Source organism: Emiliania huxleyi (genome assembly GCF_000372725.1).
Source record: "Emiliania huxleyi CCMP1516 unplaced genomic scaffold EMIHUscaffold_10, whole genome shotgun sequence".
In the NCBI taxonomy this organism is placed as follows: Eukaryota; Haptophyta; order Isochrysidales; family Noelaerhabdaceae; genus Emiliania; species Emiliania huxleyi.
The window spans coordinates 122,347-142,516 of record NW_005202427.1 but is presented as its reverse complement, the minus strand read 5'-3'; the positions used below and the strand labels follow the sequence as shown (position 1 = coordinate 142,516).

At 64.3% G+C, this 20,170-nt stretch overlaps 4 protein-coding genes across 4 annotated transcripts; 2 read left to right on the top strand and 2 right to left on the bottom strand.

Annotated features, from left to right (window-relative positions):
- Positions 1-842: 842 nt before the first annotated feature.
- Positions 843-1,614, top strand: EMIHUDRAFT_351175 (hypothetical protein). Its single transcript, XM_005793518.1, has one exon. The coding sequence runs from the start codon at positions 899-901 to the stop codon at positions 1,463-1,465; it is 567 nt and encodes a 188-aa protein (XP_005793575.1). The 5' UTR covers positions 843-898; the 3' UTR covers positions 1,466-1,614.
- Positions 1,615-10,852: 9,238 nt separating this feature from the next.
- Positions 10,853-12,049, top strand: EMIHUDRAFT_62552 (pyridoxal phosphate-dependent acyltransferase; the record flags this gene model as incomplete). Its single annotated transcript, XM_005793517.1, has 1 exon — positions 10,853-12,049. One exon carries the CDS (start codon positions 10,853-10,855, stop codon positions 12,047-12,049), a length of 1,197 nt encoding a protein of 398 aa, XP_005793574.1.
- Positions 12,050-13,477: 1,428 nt separating this feature from the next.
- Positions 13,478-14,336, bottom strand: EMIHUDRAFT_199357 (hypothetical protein; the record flags this gene model as incomplete). Its single annotated transcript, XM_005793516.1, has 2 exons — positions 13,478-13,698; positions 13,781-14,336. The coding sequence occupies 2 exons, from the start codon at positions 14,334-14,336 to the stop codon at positions 13,478-13,480; spliced, it is 777 nt and encodes a 258-aa protein (XP_005793573.1).
- Positions 14,337-16,473: 2,137 nt separating this feature from the next.
- Positions 16,474-18,241, bottom strand: EMIHUDRAFT_199354 (hypothetical protein; the record flags this gene model as incomplete). The annotated part of the gene is made up of 4 exons (XM_005793515.1): positions 16,474-16,503; positions 16,580-16,618; positions 16,700-17,451; positions 17,602-18,241. The coding sequence occupies 4 exons, from the start codon at positions 18,239-18,241 to the stop codon at positions 16,474-16,476; spliced, it is 1,461 nt and encodes a 486-aa protein (XP_005793572.1).
- Positions 18,242-20,170: the final 1,929 nt, after the last annotated feature.

The following is a 20,170-nucleotide window of genomic DNA, read 5'->3' as shown; positions in this document are numbered from 1 at the left end:
CGGCTTTTGGGTGGCTGCGACGGTGGCGATGGTCGTGGAGCCGGGGCTGGGGGCGTCCCTCCGCAACTGTGCTCTCCGCTTGCAGGGCTCGGTGGTTGGCGCGTGCTTTGGCTTCACGGCCCTCGCTCTGACCGCGCAGGCGGAGGCGCTGCCTCGGGACGCGCTGCTCGTGACTGCGTACTCTCTGTGGACCTTTGGGTGCGCGTTTGTGCGCGCTGCCAGCGCGACCGTCTCCTATGCGGGCCTCGTGGCCGCCTTCACGCCGGCACTGATGCTGCTCGCCAACGAGTGCGGCGGGATTGGCAGCCGTCGAGCGACTTCGGCCGGCTTGGCGGATGGCGCGGACTGCGAGCTCCGCCACTTGGACGCCTCCTCGCTCGCGCTGGACCGGATCCAGTTCACCCTCGCCGGCATCGTGTGCGCGCTCGCCGCGTCGGTGCTCGTCTTTCCGGTGGACGCGCCGAGGCGGGTGCACGAGCAGCTCGCCGCGTGCCTCGTCGAGCTGCGAGCAACCTTCGAGCACACCGCGGGAGAGTGGCTCTTCCAGGCCGTCGCCAGCCCCCAGAGGGGGGCCGTTGCGCGTCCCACGTGCGCGAGGCAGGTTCCCTGCGACCCTGCGCCGGCGAGCGAGGCGAGCGCCGGGCGTCCCGTGAGCGGCGGCGTCGAGCTCATTGATGTGGGAGGCGGCGCGCAGGGTGGGGGCGGGCCAGCGGCACCGCTCCCGCCGGCTCCAAACTTTGCAGAGGCGGCGACGTTGGGCACCCCCCTCACCGGCGCACGGCGCGCGTCGCGCGTCTCTCTCGGGGCTGCCGGGCGCCAGTCGCGCGCCCGCGTTGGTGACTCGGCGTCGGGAGAGCCGTCCGGCGCCGAGGACGAGGCGCAGGCGCGCGGCGTCCGGATGCACGCGTCGGCCCGGGCGGCCCTCGCTCACTTGGGGCCGCTCATCGACGAGGCCTCCCACGCAGGAGGCTACTGGCGAGAGGCGTTCCCGGCGGGCCGCGTGCGGGGCGTGGCCGCCGCTCTGAGCGCGATGCTGGACGACCTCGACTTGTTGCACGAGACGCTCGCGGCGCTGCAGCCGGGCGGAGTGGGCCTCGTCGCGCCGCTGCTCAAGCCGATCAACCGCGTCGAGGCGGAGGTGGTGCACGCGCTGAGGGCGTTGCTGCAGAAGCTGCAGGCGGGCGTCAGCGCGGATGGCGCGCGCTTCTCCGCCTCCTCGCCAGCCGTGAAGCTGTTCGACGAGTGCTACGCCGAGTGCCTGCACGCCGTGGTCACGCTCAACCGCCGCAGGGACGCGGGCTTGGACGCGGTGCCGTCGCTGTCCAACGACGAGGCGCTGACCTTCAACGCGCTCGTCTACTCGCTCAAGAGCCTGATCGGCAACATCGAGCGCGCCAGCGAGCGGCTCGACGAGCTGCTCTCGATGAATACGCCCGTCGACCTCGGCACGGTCGCGTTTGTGTGAATGCGGCAGGTCCATGCTGTGATAGTTTATCGGGAGAGCGGTGCCCATCGCGGAGAGTCCTGTGGTATAGTGCCAATTAGTTAGTTAGTTAGTTTTAGGAAGGTGAAGAACAGTCAGCTGTCAGGCTCGGACTGTGCCTCTCTCTGTGGAGACACCGGGTCACCGCGGTACTATGGGTCGGGACGCGAGACGGGAGTGAGAAGCGACACACAGACACACAGACACTCACAACCGTAGCAGCTCGCCCCCCCCCCCCAACCCACCACCAAGGTGAGTGAGTGTGTGAGTACACACACACACACACACACACCCCACCACCAAGGTCAGGTAGGTAGGTAGGTAGGTAGGTAGAAAGGTGAAGAACAGCCAGGCTCGGACTGGACACCAACGCGGTATGGGTGGACGCTGGACAGATGATGACGACACGCACGAGCGACACACAGACACAAAAGGCTCACAAGACACACAGCCAGCTGGCTGCCACACACCCTGAGTTGGCGTACACATAACTCAAGGCCATATCCTCCCTGTCGCCCCCCCCAGCACTCCAAGGTGCCAAGAGAAACAAACAAGAGCACAACAAACAACAGACGACAGGAAGTGACATGTGAGGCTAGAGCAGCATGCTCCACCTCTAGCAATCTCGCCGGCCGCAAGGCACGGACGAGACCGTATGTGGGGTCTAGTGAGGTGTCTATGGACGCCCTCCTCATGGGCTAGCTGCCTGCGGCTAGCCCTATCTCGCACTCACGGACAGCGACAATCAAATGGGTGAGTGTTTGCGAGCAGAGGCGCGTGGGCTAAATCTAGGCCGCACGTCGTGGCACTATGACGAAGTAGACGTGCGGCCGCAGCGCGCCCGCCGCAGGCTCGGCGGTGCGCGCGTGTTAGCGACAAAGTTGCGGGTGGAGCCATGCCCGACTTTTCGAAGGTGAGGCCTCTGCGACGAGTGCCAGCCGCGCTGCGGAGCCACACCCTTCGAGCCGCGTCCCGTCGGCACTGTCCCCGAGTGGTCCCGCCTTGGCGGCACACACTCTCGACCAGGACAGTCCTGCTGACGGGAACGTGTCGCGCGCCGGCGACGGTTGCGGCGTGCTCGTTGTGAAGCCAAGATGGCACGACCACCGCCCTGCTTCGCAGACCGGGCAAGGAGGGGCCTGCTCCCGTTCCGCGAGGAACAGGAGGTCTCCCCCCCTCCCCCGGCCTGAGCAGCGACGGCTGGAAGGCAGCCCCGTGAGTCGAGGGCGGCGCCACCATTGTTCCGCATCAAAGACCAGAGGTCCCGGTCAGGACAGATGGTCGCGCCGCCCCGCTCCGCCCCGCCCGCCGCCGCGCCGCGCCGCCGCCCGATGATTATTAAGTAATAATGAATTAACAAATAATTAATTACCCCAAGGTCAAGGGGAGGAAAAAAGAAAAAGAAGCCACCGCACACGCTGGCCCCGCGAGACTCCCCCATAGGGTGCAGCCTCGTCTGCCTGCGGCATCTCCGTGATGGCTCTCGGCGACCTAGTCGACCTCGATCTCACTCACCAGCCTCTGCTGGAGGAGGCCGCTCTCGGCACGACCTGGGACGCGGAAGCCTCGGAGGAGGGCGGGCTGCCTGCCCGAACACTGGTCGAGGTTGTCGTTTTCGAGCCGTGCGACGGGAGGCAGATGCTGTGCGATCTTCAGGCACTCGATGCGATGCCCCAGCGACCGCTCATCGTCGTGGGACGGCTCACAGCGCCGCCCACTCCCGCTGCCTCTGATGGCGAGGGCAGCGGCGGTGGCGGTGGCGAGGGCGGCGGCGAGTGTGGCGGCGAGAGCAGTGGTGGGGGGGAGGGCGCCGCTGCGGCGCGCGGCCCGCTGGTACGGCTTGTGCCTTCGGAGTGGTCCGTCGAGTACGATCACCTGCAGGCGAGCGTCTGGGTCTCGACCGCCACTGCAGACTACAGGTTGCTCTCGCCTTCCGTCGAGTACGAGCCGCTCTGGACGCTTCTCGTGCGGAGGACGGCGCTGGCGGCGCGCGCCATCGCGCTGCTCCTCGAGGACGGGAGCCTGTCGTTCAAGCAACTGCTGCGGCACGTCGTCGGCCTCAACAAGAGCGTCGAGGAGGGAGGGCCGCCTCCGCTCAAGCTGCGCGCCGAGGCGCCGCCGCGAGGGTGGGCGCCTCTCGCGGGTTGTGGCGCGACGCCTCTCACGCGCCTCCTGCCCGCAGGAGCTGGTGGCGCACGGCATCTTCGTGGCGGACCAGATCTCGAACACCGAGGGGCTGGAGGGGTGCAGCGCCCTCGCCGGGCTCCGGCAGGAGCTCGAGCAGCGGCGGAAGAGGGAGGCGCGCGAGGCGGAGGGCGGCGGCAACGGCAACGGCGCCCACGGGGAGGGCGAAGAGGGGGAGGGAGAGGGGGCGCAGGACCCGCACAAGCGGCAGCGGCGGGCGCCGCAGCAGTTCGTCTTCGACGAGCCCGACGCGAAGCGGCGCAGGCCGTCCGCAGGCCGCGGCAGAGGCGCTTCCATGACCCGTCTCGGAGCCTTCTCGGAGCCTTCCTGCAGGCAGTCCGCCGGCCGCGGCAGAGGCGGCGGCCGAGGCGAGAAGGATGCGAGCGGCGAGCCGGACAAGCCCCAGAGCGCGCTGGCGTACTACACCAAGGCGGTGCGCGAAGCGGTGGCGGCCGAGGCGGGCGAAGGGGCGCCCTCAAGCCAGGTCGCAAAGCTGGTGTCCGAGAGGTGGAAGGGGGCCCCCCAGGAGGAGAGGGGGGGGTACAAAAAAGTCCGGCGGGCGGCCCCCGACCCATTCGAACTCGGGATGCGGGGGAAACCCTCGTTGGATTTGGAGGCCTCGCCCCCCCCCCCCCCTTTCCCTTTTCGCCGAAAACACGCGCCACCCTTGCCGCAGACACGCGCCTCGCCCCGGGTACCCGCCGGGCAGGCCCCCCCCCCCCCCCCCTTCCCCCCTTCAGTCCCGACCGCTGCCCCGCTCGAGTGCGCAGGCGATCCAGGAGAGGAAGGCTGCGATGGCGGCGGCGCGGCCCGGACGCAAGTCCGTCTCTCCCGCGAAGCCCGAGCTGTCGCCGCGGGCCGTGTCGCGGGACGTGTCCATGGACGCGTCCATGGAGGAGCGTGCCGCCAACGGAGCGGGCGACGGGGACGAGGGGCGGGCGGCCGACAAGTCGTCGGAGGCGGCGGCTGGGTCGCCCGCGGCTGAGGGGGGAGGCGGCGGCGGCGGCGGCGGCGGAGGCAGCGGAAAGAGGCGCCTCCGTCCCCTCGTAGAGGGCGGGCACTCTCGCACGCGCCTCCACTCCCACGAGGGGGCGAGTCTCCTCCGCAGGCTCTCCTTCCCGATCTCCTTTCCGATGGAGGACGCGAAGCTGATCGAGAGGGAGGCCGACTACCGCGCCTACCTCGTCGCCGCGTCGCGCTCTCTCCCGCCACCCGAGCCGGCGCCGGGGGTCGCTCCCCCGCCGCCCTCGTTTGTCTACCCGCCCACGCTTCACGGGCCGCCGCCGGCGCGGCTGCCGCCGCTGCCCGACCTGCCGCAGCCTCAGCCCCTCCGCCTCTCCGTCGAACTCCCGTACGCCGCTTGCACGAGGCGTCTGCCCGCCGCCCTCGGCTGCTCGCTCTCGCACCCCTGCCCGCTGAGCGCCGTGCCGCCCTCGCCTCCAGGCTGCTAATGCTGTGGGACCTCTCTGCCCGGCTGGGGCCCGCCCTCCGCCTCCGCCTCCGCTCCCTCCCCCTCGCCGCGCTCGCCAACGCGGTGCGGTGCGCCGGCGCGCTCGACTACTCGCTGGCGGCCGAGCTGCACTGCGCGATGCTCAAGGCGGTGGCGCAGGACTACGAGGGGCTAGACGAGTGGGGCGCGTGGGTGAGAGCTGTGCAGTCGCCGCGGCTGCCGCTCACGTGGCCGGCCCTCACCGCGCAGCTCATCGACGTCTCGGACGACTTCAGCGTGTACTGCGAGCGCAGGGACGAGGTGTCGGCCGCCCTTGCAAAGGGCGAGTACTCCGACCTCACCCCCTGCCAGAGGGTCGAGGTGCTCGCCTGGCTCGCCGACCGCGCGCTCCAGTCGGAGCGACTGCGCGACCACCTCGACCGCAGGGCCGAGTTCGCCGCGGCCAAGCGGCGTGACCGCGCGGCGCTGGTCGAGCAGGAGGACAAAGCGGCGGCGGCGCTCCACTCCGCGCGCTTCCGGCTGCAGGAGCTGCTCGGCAAGATGATTGGCTCGGCCAGCTCGCGAGGCCGGCCGAGGGCGGCGGCAGCCAAGGAAGGCAAGGAGTCCGAGGCGGAGATGCGGGCCACCATCGCCGAGCACGAGGCGGCGGTGGCCAAGTACCGCCGGCTGAAGCTCGACACCGACGAGATCCTCGACAACGTCGCCTTGCGCGCCGACCTGCTCGGCACGGACCGGCACGGGCGCACGTACCGCCAGCTGGGCGGGCGCAGCTCCGGCAGCCTGCTCGTGCAGTCGCCCGTCTCGCTCGCCGGCTCCGCCGCGAGCTGGGAGGCCCTCTCCGGGCCGCGGGCCCTCGCGCAGCTCGTGTGCGCGCTCCACCCCGACGGAGTGCGCGAGGGCCCGCTGAGGCAGTCGGTGTTGCGCGTGGCCAGGCCGCTCGAGGAGGTGCCGCTCGAGGAGGGCCGCGAGCCCGACGCCTCTGGCGACGGCGCCGCCGCCGCACATGACACCGCCGCGCCACCGCCAGATGGCAAGGCGACGCCTCCGGGTGGCGTCGCGCAGCCCCTCGCCGAGAACCCTCGTCCCATACCTCCGCCATCTCGCGCTTTCAGGCGGCGGACGGCAAGGCTGCGGACGTCATGGCCCAGGCTGGTCCGCCGGCGCCGGCCGGAGGAGTGGAGCGTGGCCGGGAGCAGGGGCGGGAGCACTCGCGTGCCGCCGCCGCTGTCGCCGCGAGCCCGACTCTGCCCGAGCTGTACACGCGTGTCATGCCGCGCGAGGGCGAGGAGGCGGAGGCCGCCGCCGCCGCCAGGCGTGTCGAGGCGCTCGCCGCGGCGGTGGCCCAGCAGTGCGAGCTGCACGCCGCCGAGCAGCCCGCCGACGGCGCGGGCAGCAGCTTGGCGGAAGCGCAGGCGCGGCAGCAGCAGCAGCAGCAGCAGCAGCAGCTCCGCCGGGCGACCGAGGCATTGCGTACTCCAGCCGTCGCTGCGTTGCGCCGCCCGCACCCGAGCATCGCCCCGTCCCTCGAGCGGCTGCGCGCCGCGCTGCAGGCGCGAGTCGGGCGGGGTGCCTTTTCCCCTTTTCCCCCCCCCTTTGGCCCCCCCCCCCCCCCTCTCCTTCTCCCCCCCCCCTCCCCCTCCCCCTCTCCTCCCCTTCCCCCTCTCCTCCACCGACACGGTGGGGACCCTCGTCGCAGGAGCTGGAGGAGCGCCTCGCCTCTGCGGCGGCTTGCTGGGCCGACCACCCGCCCCTGCGGCCGGTGTGGACGGAGTTCGTCGCGGCGGCCGCCCACACGGCCGAGTTCGGGGCGGTGCTCCCCTTCCCGCCGAGGCTGCGGCGCTTCGGCGCAACTACCCCCGCCAACGCGTCGCGTCGCGTCCCGTAGGCGCTGCTAGTGCTCGAGGCGAACATCAGCGCGGCCGGTCGCTCGCGCTTGTGGGGCCAGGAGCGCGCTGGCTGGTGGCGCGGCGAAGTGGCGGGAGCGACGAGCGTGGCGGCCGTCGCTTCGTCCCTCACGTTGCTAGATGAGGTTGGCTGCGGCTGGGAGGCGCTTCAAAAGGCGCTCGAGCCGCCCGCGGCGGGCAAGAGGGCACCCGTGCCGAGCGCGCGGCTGGGGCGCGGCGGCGGCCGCTTCCGGCCGAGAGTGTGCGAGGTCGAGTTTGCCGCGTCCCGTGGGTCGCCGCTCCCGCTGCTCGAATGGTGCTCCGAGTCGCCGGACGGCTGCCAGTTGCGTGCGATTGTTGCAGGCGACTGTCACGAGCAGCACGCGCCCTAGACTACCACAGTAACCCCCCCCCCCCCCTCCCCCCTCCGGCCCACAGGCCAGCTCGTCTCTCTGCAGCCGCAGCTCGACGGCTCGTGGAAGTCCGAGCGCCTCAGCGCCGCGCCATTCGTCGATTTGCACGGGCTCACTCCGGCCGAGGCGATGGGCCGTCGGGTGACCGCGTGGTATGAGGAGGAGGGCGCCGAGGGCGAGCCGCCACGCGACGTACCGTATTCGGGCCACGTCATCGACTCGAGCGGCTGCCAGTCGGGCAAGCGTGGTCTCTCGGTGCGCTTCGATTACGCGCTCGACGAGGCGGGCGCACAGGAGGAGCTCTACCTCGGCAACGACGACGACTGGCTGTACGGTTTGCATGCGATGAAACCGGAGCGTGGGTCGGCGTGACGCAACCAGAGAGATGGAGAGTCTGAGTGGACCTCTCGTATTTAGCCTGTCTGCTCGCCCCAGGCGCTGGGATGCAGTGGCCGCCGCACGAGTGCGACAGGCGCGTGTCCGGTGGGGTCTGTGAGCGTAGTAGGATATATTGACCGCCGGTCGTATCGACATTGAGACGCGCAAAACGCCAAAAAGAAGGGCTCACGGCACACGCGACACGGGAGAAGAAGCTAGGGAAGAAGAGTAAAGAGAGAAATCACTGTGGGCTCGTTGTGCGAGTATACTCTCTGGGCCTCACGTAAGGGGACGACGATAAATATTGAATATATTGCTCCAATAGTTAGAGAGGCGATCAATATCAATGTATATGGCAATAGTTAGAGGAGAGGCTGGGCCTGGGCTGGTCAGGACCGTCAGGTGGGCTGAGGGAGGGTGTAGAGGATGTAGAGTGTAGAGCGCTGTAGAGCTGTAGAGATGTAGAGCGCTGTAGAGCTGTAGAGCTCTACATCCGCCGCGTGACGAACTGCGTGCGTTGTAGAGCGATGTAGAGCGCGATTTTGCTGTAGAGTTTGTTGTAGAGGCTCTACAGCCAAACCGCCGGGAAGGCAGTGGCTTAAAGAGGTCGAGCCGCGCTAATGGGGTGTCTCCCAGCTTACTGGAGCTCTGATGGACGGCCCTGACTACACAGAGAGTCACTCTGACGGCACACAACACCCTATAACTGCGTCATGACCAGCCTGCCATACGTCGCCGGTGCCGCATTCGTCGCTGTGCTTCTTTAGCAGGCGGTGGACTGTCGGCTGCGAGGACGGTCGCATTTGCGCGAGGCGAGGCGAGCATTCAGGCGCATTGCATGCGCCATGACTCGCGCCAGCGCGTGCGGGAGCTCCTGGCTGAGCGTTGAGTCCAGGCAAGTTGCGCTGGCCACTATCACTACGCCGAGCCGAGCTGACGCGCCGAGGCGCCGGCCAGTCGCAGCCGTGAGGCATGCCATAGCAGCAGAGGCACCTGCCACTCATTGGGCGGGTAGACAGAAGGCCAGGGCAGCACTGGCAAGTGCAACGCGCCTCATGTCGGAGAGCGACCGTGCCTCGTTCGCCGCTTTTGATGTAGAGTTTGTTGTAGAGATTTCACGTTGTAGAGCGCCTCTACATCGCTCTACAACGCACGCAGTTCGTCACGCGGCGGATGTAGAGCTCTACTGTCTACAGCGCTCCAGAGCGCTCTACATCTCTACAGCTCTACAGCGCTCTACACTCTACATCCTCTACACACCCTCCCTCAGCAGGTGGGTCCATCCTGGGCTTGAAAGTGGCTCTAAATCGTTAAAAACGGGCCAAAATCGCTTCGAAATCGCTTAAACCGCATTAAAAATCGCCTTGAACTCGTATTTTTTTCGTATTTCGATTTCAGCCCACATCTAGGCGATGTTTGGGACAAGTGTCGACATGTGGTGCTCTTGGAGATTAAAATCAGCGATCAATATGTCAATATATTGTCAATAGTTAGAGGGGATGCTGTCAATAATCAATATCAATAGTTAGAGGGGCGAGAATCAATATTTATCGTCGTCCTTAGCCCCACGATGTCTCAAATATATGAGGGGTTTTGACTCCTACCGGCTCCTGACGCTATCCCTGGCAGCTCTAATGACCAGGATAAGTAGTGCTATGATAGAGGGTGCCCATACTAGCGCAGGAGCTGCCACACTCGCCCGGACCGTCCCGTTCTGGGGCCGGTTCCGCAGCCCGCGAGAGCCGACAGCGGGGCCGTGCCGCGGGTGCCTACTGCCGAGTGCCACAAACACTGCGCCGTCCCGCCATCACCTACAGGCTGTCTTGTGTGATGGTTGGGATGTCCAAACGCCACCGTCTTGGCTCTTGCGACCTCAAACCCGCGAGCTGTATGGGTGGTCCTGACGTCGACAGACGCCCGATGACCACGGTGAAGCTGAGCCGGAACGCGTCGACAAGTCTCGTCTGAGCCCGTGGCGGTCGCCGGCTGAGTCGCTGTGCACGGGCCGGTACCTCAGGCGTCACCTCCGCAGCCTCAGGTCTCAAACTCCATCACCTCCGACGGGACGCCTTCGGTGGCATGCTCGGCGGCGAGTTTGTGGCAGCCCCACAGCGAGCGCGGCGTCGAGCCTACTCGGTCTGGTCGGTCGGCCGCACTCCCTGGGTGCCAGGGAGTGCGGCCGACACGCGAGCGGTGCTTCCTGGCAGCGCGCGCCGGCTGTGGGCCTCAAACTCGAGAAAATTTTCGACGCTTTTGTTCATACTCGCAACAACCCAGCACAACGTGCCTGTCATTTTACGGTGTGATTACCCGTTCCCCTTCACAGGCCTCCTTCTCCGCGATTTCAATAAATTTCTCTCTTTCTCTCTATGGCTCAAGAAAAAGAATTCTTAAAATACCTACTTCTCCACAGCACTAGCACGACAAGGGCGTGGACTGGCTCACGCAAGCACACCACCGGCAAAAGAAAAGAAAGAAAGATACAACAGAAGGCCTTGGGTCGAGCTCGGCCGGTGAGCCGCTCGGCGTGAGCGGTCGGGAAACAATGATCAATGTTCATAGAGCCGCCCGTTTGGTGGAGCGTGGAGCTCCGACCCTGCATGATTGTTGAGTATTAGCCGCCGCGCACCCCATTGCATGGTTGATAGCGCTGGCCCTGTGCGCACGCAGCGCGTGTTTTGTAGGGTACTTGAGCACTTGAGCACTGGATAGGGTCGATTCCGCATGGTCGGGACCCCTGTAGGGTACTTGCTGTGCGTAGGATTAGTAATCTATATGTCTACTGCATGCCCCGCCGGTAAGCTCTCTCCCCTCCACCTTCTACAAGAAATCACCACTCTCACACAGATCACAGTGATTTGGGCTCGGCAGCTTGTCAGCCCTCAGCCGAAGCTGGGGCCGGTCCCGTCGCCGAGAGAGCCCGCGCCGATGAGTTCGACGCGGTCGGGGGGGCCTGCGGAGAGGCCAGCGAGATGGATTTTCCTGACAGCGGATCGAAATCTGATTTCTTTTCGTGCGACGATGGTTCGCCTTGAACGTCCTTTTCGCCGCCGCGACCACCATGGCCACGACAGCAAAATTCTGGAACAAGCTCAGCGCAGCCCAGGCGCTCAAGACCGTCCCTCGCGTCGTCAGCTCGGGCCAGGGAGCTCACCTTGAGATCGAGGGCAAGTCGTATCTCAACTTCTGCTCGTCCCACTACTTGGGATTTGCGGAAGAGCCGCGGCTCAAACAGGCAGCGCAGGCCGCGATCGAGAAGTACGGCATGGGGACCGGCTATCGTACTCTGGCGGGCACCCACGCCCTCCACGTCGAGCTCGAGCGAGAGATTGCACACTTCAAAGGCACCGAGGCTGCGGTGTGCTTCAGCAGCGCCTACGCAGCCAACGCGTCCGCGGTGCAGACGATCATGGACAAGGATGACATCGTGGTAAGCGATCAACTGAACCACGCGTCGATCATCGACGCCGTGCGGGTGGCCGGGGTGCGCAACAAGTTTGCTTACGCGCACTCCGACATGAGCGACCTAGAGTCAAAGCTCGCCGCGGCGTCGGAGCTCCAAAAGAAGCCCAAGCCCAACGGAGAGCACCCTCTCATATTGATCATCACAGACGGCGTGTTTTCGATGGATGGAGATCTGGCCCCACTGCCGAAGATAGTTGAGCTGGCCAAAAAGTACGATGCGCTGACGATGGTGGACGACGCACACGGGGAAGGAGTGCTTGGCAAGGGCGGGCGGGGTCTCGTGAACCACTTTGGGCTCGAGGGCGAGGTGGACATCGAGATTGGTAGTCTGTCGAAGGCCTTCTCCGTCATGGGCGGCTTCATCGCCGCCAAGCAGCCGCTGATCGATTGCTACCTGATGGGAGCTCGGCAACGGCTGTTCTCCATTGCGCTGACCATCCCGGACACCGCCGCGCTGCTGGAAGCTGTCACTATGTTGGGCGAGTCCGAGCACCTGGTGCAGAAGCTCTGGGGGAATGTGGACTACCTGCGTAAGGGGTTCACCGACCTCGGCTTCGACATTGGCCACTCCGAGACGCCCATCATCCCCGTCATGCTCCGCGATGAGGATCTGGCGAGGTCTTTCAGCGCGAAGCTATTTGAGGAGGGCGTGTTCGCCTCCGCGATCTGCTTCCCGATGGTTCCCAAGGGCACGGCTAGGGTGCGCGTCATAGTCTCGGCGAGCTTCAGCAAGGAGGATTGTGATGCTGGCCTGGCAGCATTCAAAAAGGTGAGCCAGGAGCTGTCGGGTTGACGAGGCCTTTACGCCTTTTGTGTATGGCCCACGCCCAGATTGCCCGGCCGTAAGAAGAAGAGAGAGGTGTTTTGGTCGTTATGAGCTTTGTGGTCTGTTGAGAGAGAGAAAGCAGAGGAAAACACAAAGCTGTAAACGTGTCGGAGGGGAAGGACCCGCGCGGCACGCGCGCTGCTTGCTACGGCTTTAGCGGTCGCCGACCACCCGGATGCCGGAAGGGGCGGAACGCTGCTCAAAGATCCTGCAACTCGCTCCGTTTACTGGGTAAGGGGTGTCCGTAGAAACGCGATCTCCCATGACCTGCTCGGAGCCAGAACCCTCAAGACAATAAATACATATGCACATATGCGGCGCTTTCTGAGCACACTGAGCACACTGAGCGGACTTTTCTAGTGCGGAGTGCGAGCGACGCGTCTTTTGGGTTTCCCCCCTTTCCGCGACGCGGCTCCCGAGTTCGTTGGACGCAGTCTCAGAGTGATTTCATGCAATTCACAATCGGTCTGCAATCGTTGTCACGCACCACCAATCCATACTGGGACGTACGCACACTGATAGAAGAAAATGCAGGATCGCTACCTTCACGTAAACGCACAACCCCGGGCCCCCTTCACACTGCTGTGAATAGGGACGTATCCCATAGCACATGCTGCGGGCACCACGCCGCTGCCTCGCAACGCGTGTGCGTGGAGTTTCGAGAACGCCCTCCGCCGCTGAGGCTGCCGCCGCCGCGCCGTCGCATCCGCCGACGGCCTCTCGCCCTGATCCCGAGTGGCTGAATTCCGAGGAGCGAACAGAGGCGATCAACTCCAATGAGAGGTCCATGTACCGCAGCTTCGGAGCCCTGATGGCCTTAACAGCCACCGCGCTGTTCGCGTGTAGCATGAAGCTGCAGCACGAGGAGAGCGTAGAAGTGGAGGCGAGGCGGCAAGAAAAGTGACGTAGTGAAGGTGATCCGGCTAGCCACCATCTGCTTGCTCAGTTTTCGTGTCGCTGTGGCGCATCCGAGGAGAGATGAGAGGTGATGTTGCGCTGCAGCTAGAGCATGGGCTAGAGCATGAGCTCTGGCAGAGGTGCGAGAGACGGCTTCGGCTTCGCGCGAAGCCGAAGGCGAGCTTTCGCGACTCCCACGTGCCTGTGTCGAGATTGGCGGCGAGATTGGCGCGGAGCACTTCAGCTTGGCGGAGATCGGCAAAGATCGGCGGCACGAGTACTCAGCAGCAATACAGCAATACGTCAGTCAGTAATACAGTACTACTCGTCTGTGTTTAAGACACACGTATAGAGTGTATGCCAGGTTCAGCACATTTTCTCATGCAACATGCACATTTCAAGTCTCAGCGTTTCCATCATGGTCATGCCGTCGGCGATGGCCACGGGACGGCGGCCGATGAGAATGATCTCACACTGGCCGCGCGCGCCGAGCCCGCATCACACGAGCCCGGTCTTGAGCCGCTGCAGATTCTTCCGTAGCGATGGCAGCCCGCGCAGCCCGCCACACGCTGAGTGCATCAAGGTGCGGAACTCGGAGAAGGAGAGCGCACCGCTGCCGTCCTTGTCGAGCTGCATTAGCACCCCCTTCGCCTCCTGCCGGCTGAGGTCGAGTCCCATCGCCTCCAACGCCCTGCTCACCTCCTTGGCATCCATTGTGCCTGCGGCGGCAGGCGGGCGGCGGCGGGGGTCGCAATGAGACCGTGGGCGAGGATGCTGCGGCTTCCTGGTGGCGGCATGCACCCGAGCGGTCCTTGTCAAAGGTGCGGAAGACGTCGCGGATCGCCGCCTCCTGCTCTCCGGACAGCGGCATTGGCCGCACCGCCTCGAGCACGAGGTAGAGCAGGAGGACGCACACGGCGAGGCTCACGATGCCAGTGATGTCAGCCGGAGCCCGCACGACGGGCGCGGGTGGCGGGCGCACAGGCGGCCGCGGCGGCGACGGCATAGGAGGCAGCGAGGGCGCGACCGGCAGGGCCGCGTACCGGCTCAGGCACTCGTACTCTCGGGCGTGGGAGTCGGTTCCTCCAGCAAGCTGCCCCGAGTAGGTGATGTAGTTGACGCATCGCGGCTTTCCTAGCTCACGACACTGGGAGTGGTCGGACTTGGGCGTCGCGGCCCACGCCACAGCGACACAGCTCCGGAAGGCATAGCAGCGGGCGATACAGTCGTGCCGGTCAAGGCATGACTCAATCGTATCGTCCCACGAGTTGACGTGGGCGAGGCTGCGTGACTCGCGGCAGTAGCCAACTCCGACCAAGAAGATCTGTGGCAGGCTAACGTTCTGGGACATTGACATTGCTGTCCACCTGTGGCTGGCTGCACAGGCGTCTACCTCATGATCGGAGTTATGGCACACTTAAGAGCTGTGAACGTGAACAGAGTGGTACCAGAACTGCGGGTCGTTGCGGCACGCATGGGGGGCCTCCCGGACGTATGATCCTAGCCCAATACGTCCCACGGAGCACATTTCGATTTTTGACAGAATTAAATGCACTGCCCCCGCTCGGTACTAATAGTCGTAGTTTTGGGGGCGGCGCCCCTCACGGCACCACACTGACGCCGGACAGCCCGAGATTAGCCTAGCAGCGAGTGGGCATCGCCTGCCGGTCGGCTGGGCACGAGCCAAGCACTTGGGCGGCCGTCAACCGAGTCCGAGCGGCGCCTGAGGCGGGTGCCACGGCGTCTGCACGAAGGCGTGGCGGGGTGAGGAGCCAGGAGTGGTGAACACCTCCCCGTCGGGCGCGCGGCGCGCCGGATGGTCCGCCGAGGCCGCCGCCGCCCCGGCGGCGGCGATGGGGGCGACCCGGCCGGCGTTTGTCGGCTCCACCTACAGAAGAGCAGTCTCTGTGGGTCGACGATACTAACTCGGTAGTAACGCGGAGCGGTGCTGTGCGGCGCCGAGTTGTGCGCGAGGCGACCTCCTGAGGCTACCTGAGCTGGCAATGGATGCCACCAGGACGCACGGCTAGCAGGAGCCAGTCAGGCATGCCCTGCTGTGGAGCAGAGCCGGCTGGCGCACCGGCGATACTAACTCAGCGCGCCGCGAGAGGCGAATCTGGGCGACTTTGGAGGCGCAGTTCTCGAGCTTGCCGTCGAAGATTGATGTCGGGTAAATTGTCACTGCCGTCGGGGAAGGTCTTCTCTCAGCAGGCCGAGCCCCCCGCCGTGGCCTGGCTCGGCTCGCCGCGAGTCACGAGACCTCGATACTTACAAAGATACATGGGGTACACTGAGTATTATTTTTCCTTCGGCGGCACTGATGACGGGGTAGGTAGGGTAGGTCTCGGCCCTCGCGTCGGGGTTTTCCCTCTCTTCACGCTGGACTTTTAAAAAGAAATTTTCCGCGGAAACCACGATGTCAACCCTCCCCAAGTGGGTGATCTGACTGATTGATGCATGCATGTATAGGGCTTGAGAGTGGCCTGCCATGTCACAGGAAGGACTGTGGTTGCAGGAGAGTACCACCAACCCATCACTTTAGTTGGTATAGTACCCCACCTTCACCCATCCCGTGATTTCTTTTTGAGTTTCCCATAAGTAGGGTAGGTAGGTAGGTAGGTAGGTAGGTAGGTAGGGGCAGGGCAGGGGCCGGTCGGGGTTTTGCAGAATTTCATCATGAGTGCCGGCCAAGCAAAAATAAACTACACCTGGGAAGAATTTTACAAAGCACGGGACTGGCGCGCACTGGGCCACTGGGACTAACACAGGTACACTCGGGAGCCGCCTAAGCGACTCCCGCGAGGGCGGCGAGGCACTTAGCTCCGTGCACCCGCCCGCCCCCGCCACAGGCAAGCTCGTTCACAATCTGCTCTGCGATTGCCGTGTGAAGAACGACCGAGATACGCTGCTTCTGGCTTCTGCAGCCCCAGCCAGTTCTTAGTGGTCGAAGTCACCTCATCGAGGTATTGGGCCCGCGTCAGCTTGTTCTGTATAGCACGTCCGCCAGAAGAAGAATTTTACGAGACCTCGCACACGAGAAGAAGAATTGCAGGCTGAGACTGCGACTTTTTTGCCGGGCCCCACGAGCACGACTACCTAGTACCTACCTACCCCCCTAAAACTTGGGAAACTCAAACAAAAATCCCTGGGCTGCGTAACGACACAAATCTCTGATTCACCCCACACACAGGTAAAAGTGATGGCTGATGCCTGATGGGGTGATGCGTGAACACCGTGATGGGTACCTGCTCCTGCAGCCACAGTCCTTCCGCCTAGACCTTGCACTGAGACCTTAGGTTACAGACCTCTCGGCACCTCTAAGCACCAGTAGCCAGAACACCGCGGCTTGAGACACACTTGTGGGGAGAGTGTTTTCACTGGAGAGGCGATTTCGGGTCGATTTCTTTATTTTGGGGGATAGCCAGAGAAAACTCCCCGCAGCATTTCAAAAGAAAGAAAGTACACCCGGCACCCAAGCTAGGCTACACCCAAGACTACTTGGTTTTTGCGTTTTTCATGCAATACTCGGCACAGAGGGGATCATCATTTGTCTTTAGAGACCTCATCGGCCGTGAGGGAAGAGCTGCTGCAGTCGGTCACATCGGCCTCCGTCATCACGGGCGGCGACTTGAGCCTTGCCTTCCTCGGGGTCTGGTTCGATGACCTGCTCAGGCGCCGTCGCGGCGAGGGCTCGCTGTGCGACCTCGCAGGGCTCGGCACCCGGGTAGCAGCCTTTTCCTCAGCCACGGCGGGAGCTGTTCCGCCGAGGAACATGATGATGCGGCAGCGGATTGCGTTTGCGGCGCCGCTGATGATGGCACACGCTACGGCGGGCGCGCGGCAGAGCGCCGTGCCGACCGCAAGGATGAGCTGCGCGATCAGCAGCAAGTAGTGCGCAGGGCCGATGAGGATCTGAGAGGGGGCGGGAGGCAAGACGGGCTCAGGGTCGTTAGCTGGCGGGGTACGAATGGAATGCGCGGAGCCGCGCGCCGTCTGCACAGCACGCGGCGGCGCGAGCAGCCTCAAGGCAGCCAGCCCCAGCAGCAGGCTCCCAGCGAACAAGGCGACCGTCCGAGGGGCCTCCTCAGGCCACGGCTCGTAGAAGTATTCAGTCCCGAGCCACCACGGTTCGCGGTCTTCGACGGTGGGCTGGGGGGCGGACGTTGTCGCGCCGCACCCGCCGCACGCTTTTGAGCACGTCCTCAGCATGAAGCGCGGGTTCTTCTCGCACTCGCCCGCTTTAGCCCAGTCACCGCATTGGTTGGACGTGTCCACGCAAGGACGCGACGGGCCCGGGGTCAACTTTACGATCGACGGCTCCGAGCTGGGTGCGTATGTGATATCCTCGATGGGTGGGAAGAGGCAAAGAGTGTACACTGCGATGAAGACCTCCGCGAGCCGCGCGAGCAGCACCTTGGTGCTGTCTTGGCCAACGCTTGCCGCGTGGGAACGCCACTGCTCGAGCTTCTCCCCTGCACGCCGTGATCGAGGCGGTGAGAGGGGTGGGGGGGGTGGGGGGGTGGGGTGGGGGGGGTGGGGGGGGGGGGGGGGGGTGGAGGGGTGAGGGGTAGCGGGGACTCGCTGCGTGTGTAGGCTAGGTCGCAGGGGCGCTGTCGGCGCACCCAGCCGCATCGCTGCATCCTGCGCTGTATCCGAGGCGCGCAGCCTCCAGCTGCGGCGCAGGAACTGAAAGCAGCTCCGCAGCTCGAGCACGAAGCGGGTGCAGAAGACGCAGACAGCAAGCGCGTGCAATGGGACGAAGCGGCGATTCATGATCGGGTCCCCGACGCACTTCCAGTCCCAGTTCCTTGGCATCAGCGCGCTCAGGCTTTGCGGCGTGCCCGAGCTGCAGGCGAGGACGCGGCCCAGGTGCAGCAGCAGGAGCGTAGCGAAGAGAGCGGAGGTAAGCATGGCGGGAAGCAGCTCGGCTGCCGCTTGCCGCGCCCGGAGAGCCGCCATTTCCTGCTGCCCTGGCAGCTTGGACCCAAACCCAATCAGCCGCCGCCTCGGGGCTGTCTGCAGGCCACTGTTGGGGGCCTCGCTGGAGAGATTCGGGTGTGAGACGGACCGGTTCCGCATCTGGTTGCTCTTGATCCGGAATTTGTTCCCTGGCGTGTTGGAGTTACAACCACTGTGCTTGGGCGGCGCTCCAAACCGGCTCGGGCTCTCCACATCAAATGCGCCTGCACGATCAATGCCATCATCATCACTGTCTGGCGGGTCTGAAGAGTCCGCTTGCTTCGGCTCTTCCTCCCGCGTCATTACCTCCCCTGTCACCTCCTCCCCCGAGGACCCGGCCTCGGATGCCGTCATCTCGGGCGACGGCCACTACGACGGCGAAATCGCAGCAATGGACGACCGAAGGAAGCCTCCGGACGGCGATTGCCTCTACAGATGGTCGTTTCCTGATGGTCGTTTCCTTATAGGAAATGCATGATGACACCTGCATGGGAACGGAATCGGCGGCCGGATTCCGGAATTCGGGAGCTTATCGCTGGGATCCGGTAACGTAATCAAGCACCTGGTCCAGAGCTGTGATGTGTGAACTCTACGCATGCATGCATGTCTCTGTGCGATTTCGTTCGGGCCCGGGGTTGTGGCGCTTATGTGAACTACCCAAGCAAGTCGCGAGGGGAGGGCGAAGGGGGGGGGGGGGTAGTGCCGTCACTCCTGCCTGTCGCCGCGCCGGTGTCAGTCCGAGCCTGGCTGTTCTTCTCCTCCTTACTTAGATCTTAGTAAGTAGGTAGGACCACACACATCTATCTCGGAGAACAAGCGTCGTCGGGGAACAAGAAAGAAGTCGCTCGAGATATTCAGTCATGCGGCTCTACGAACATACCCGAAGATAGATTTTGGTCCAGAGGGGGAGAACGGACATGATCAGTTAGTTAGTTAGGAAGGTGAAGAACAGCCAGGCTCGGACTGGACACCAACGCGATATGGGGAGAGAGTTCTTCTCTCGGTATGGGTGGACGCGAGACAGATGATGACGAGACGCACGAGCGACACACAGACACAAACAAGCTCACAAGACACATAGCCAGCTTGGCTGCCACACACCCTCAGTTGGCGTACACATAACTCAGGGCCACGTCCCCCCTTTCATGATCAGTTGGGGCTAAAACGGTCGAGAAGAAAAGCGAGCGCGACAAATATCAAAGCGTTTTACCACAGAGGCCGGAAGCAGCATGCTGATCGGCCTCTGTCTGGTCGGGGGCGTCATGCCGCTCGGCTTTTGGGGCGGTTTCGGAGGCTCGGTGGGCGGGGTCGGGTGGGACGATGACGGGGAATGGGACTGGGGCCCGCTCTGGACCGAGGAGGAGGAGGCGGCGGCTATAGCCAAAGCAGAGGCAAAGATCACAACGGGCACTTGGCCAGGCTACAAGCTCAACTCTCTGGGCGGCTGTCCAGAGCGGAAAAGGCCAAAGAATGTGCCACTGCCGCCCGCAGCGCCGACGGAACTGCCGAACGCCACTTGTGATGCGGCTGTGAGAGGCAGCATCGAGTGCCTCGGCATCTATTCTGTTTTTGTCCCCAGCACAGCCGGGGAATCGCCGAGCTGCTGGTGCTGCACCGAGCAACAATTTGCTTCAGATGAGGTTGCGCAGGTCACGATTGAGCGGCAGCCAGGCTGGACCACGTACAAGGTGAAGCGGGACGTCGAGAATTGGGGTGGTAGCGACAGCTACGACGGGGTGGCAGAGGTGATCAAAGTCGAAGACGCGCAACGTGACGTCAAGGTCAACTTTTGGAAGAAACCCAGCATTGGTTTCCTGGTGGATGGTGGCGCGCCCATTAATCGAAGCGCACAAATCGCGCCCGTGTCTCTGGCTGGCACACTTGTCTTCGCGCTCCTTGGCTTGCTCTCAGTGCTCATTGCACGCCGGGCCAGTCGGCGGTCTTGGATCGCCGCGCCGGCTGAGGGGCTTCTATAAAAGGCGGCGGGGGGGGGAAGGGGGGGGGGGGGGCAAAACCCGCTGAGTACTGCGTACGCTGCTGGAGGCGACCTGCTTGATGGACATTGTCGAGGACAACCCCAACAAGGGCAAGGGGGCGGGGGGGGGGGGGGGGGTTTGCCAAAAAACAGGTTTCCATCCGGGCCCCCCCAAATTTTGATCCGCAAATTTTCAGGGGGGGCCCCAAATTTTGAGGGAAATTTTGATTGTCAAAATGGGTCCCTCTTGGCCCAGG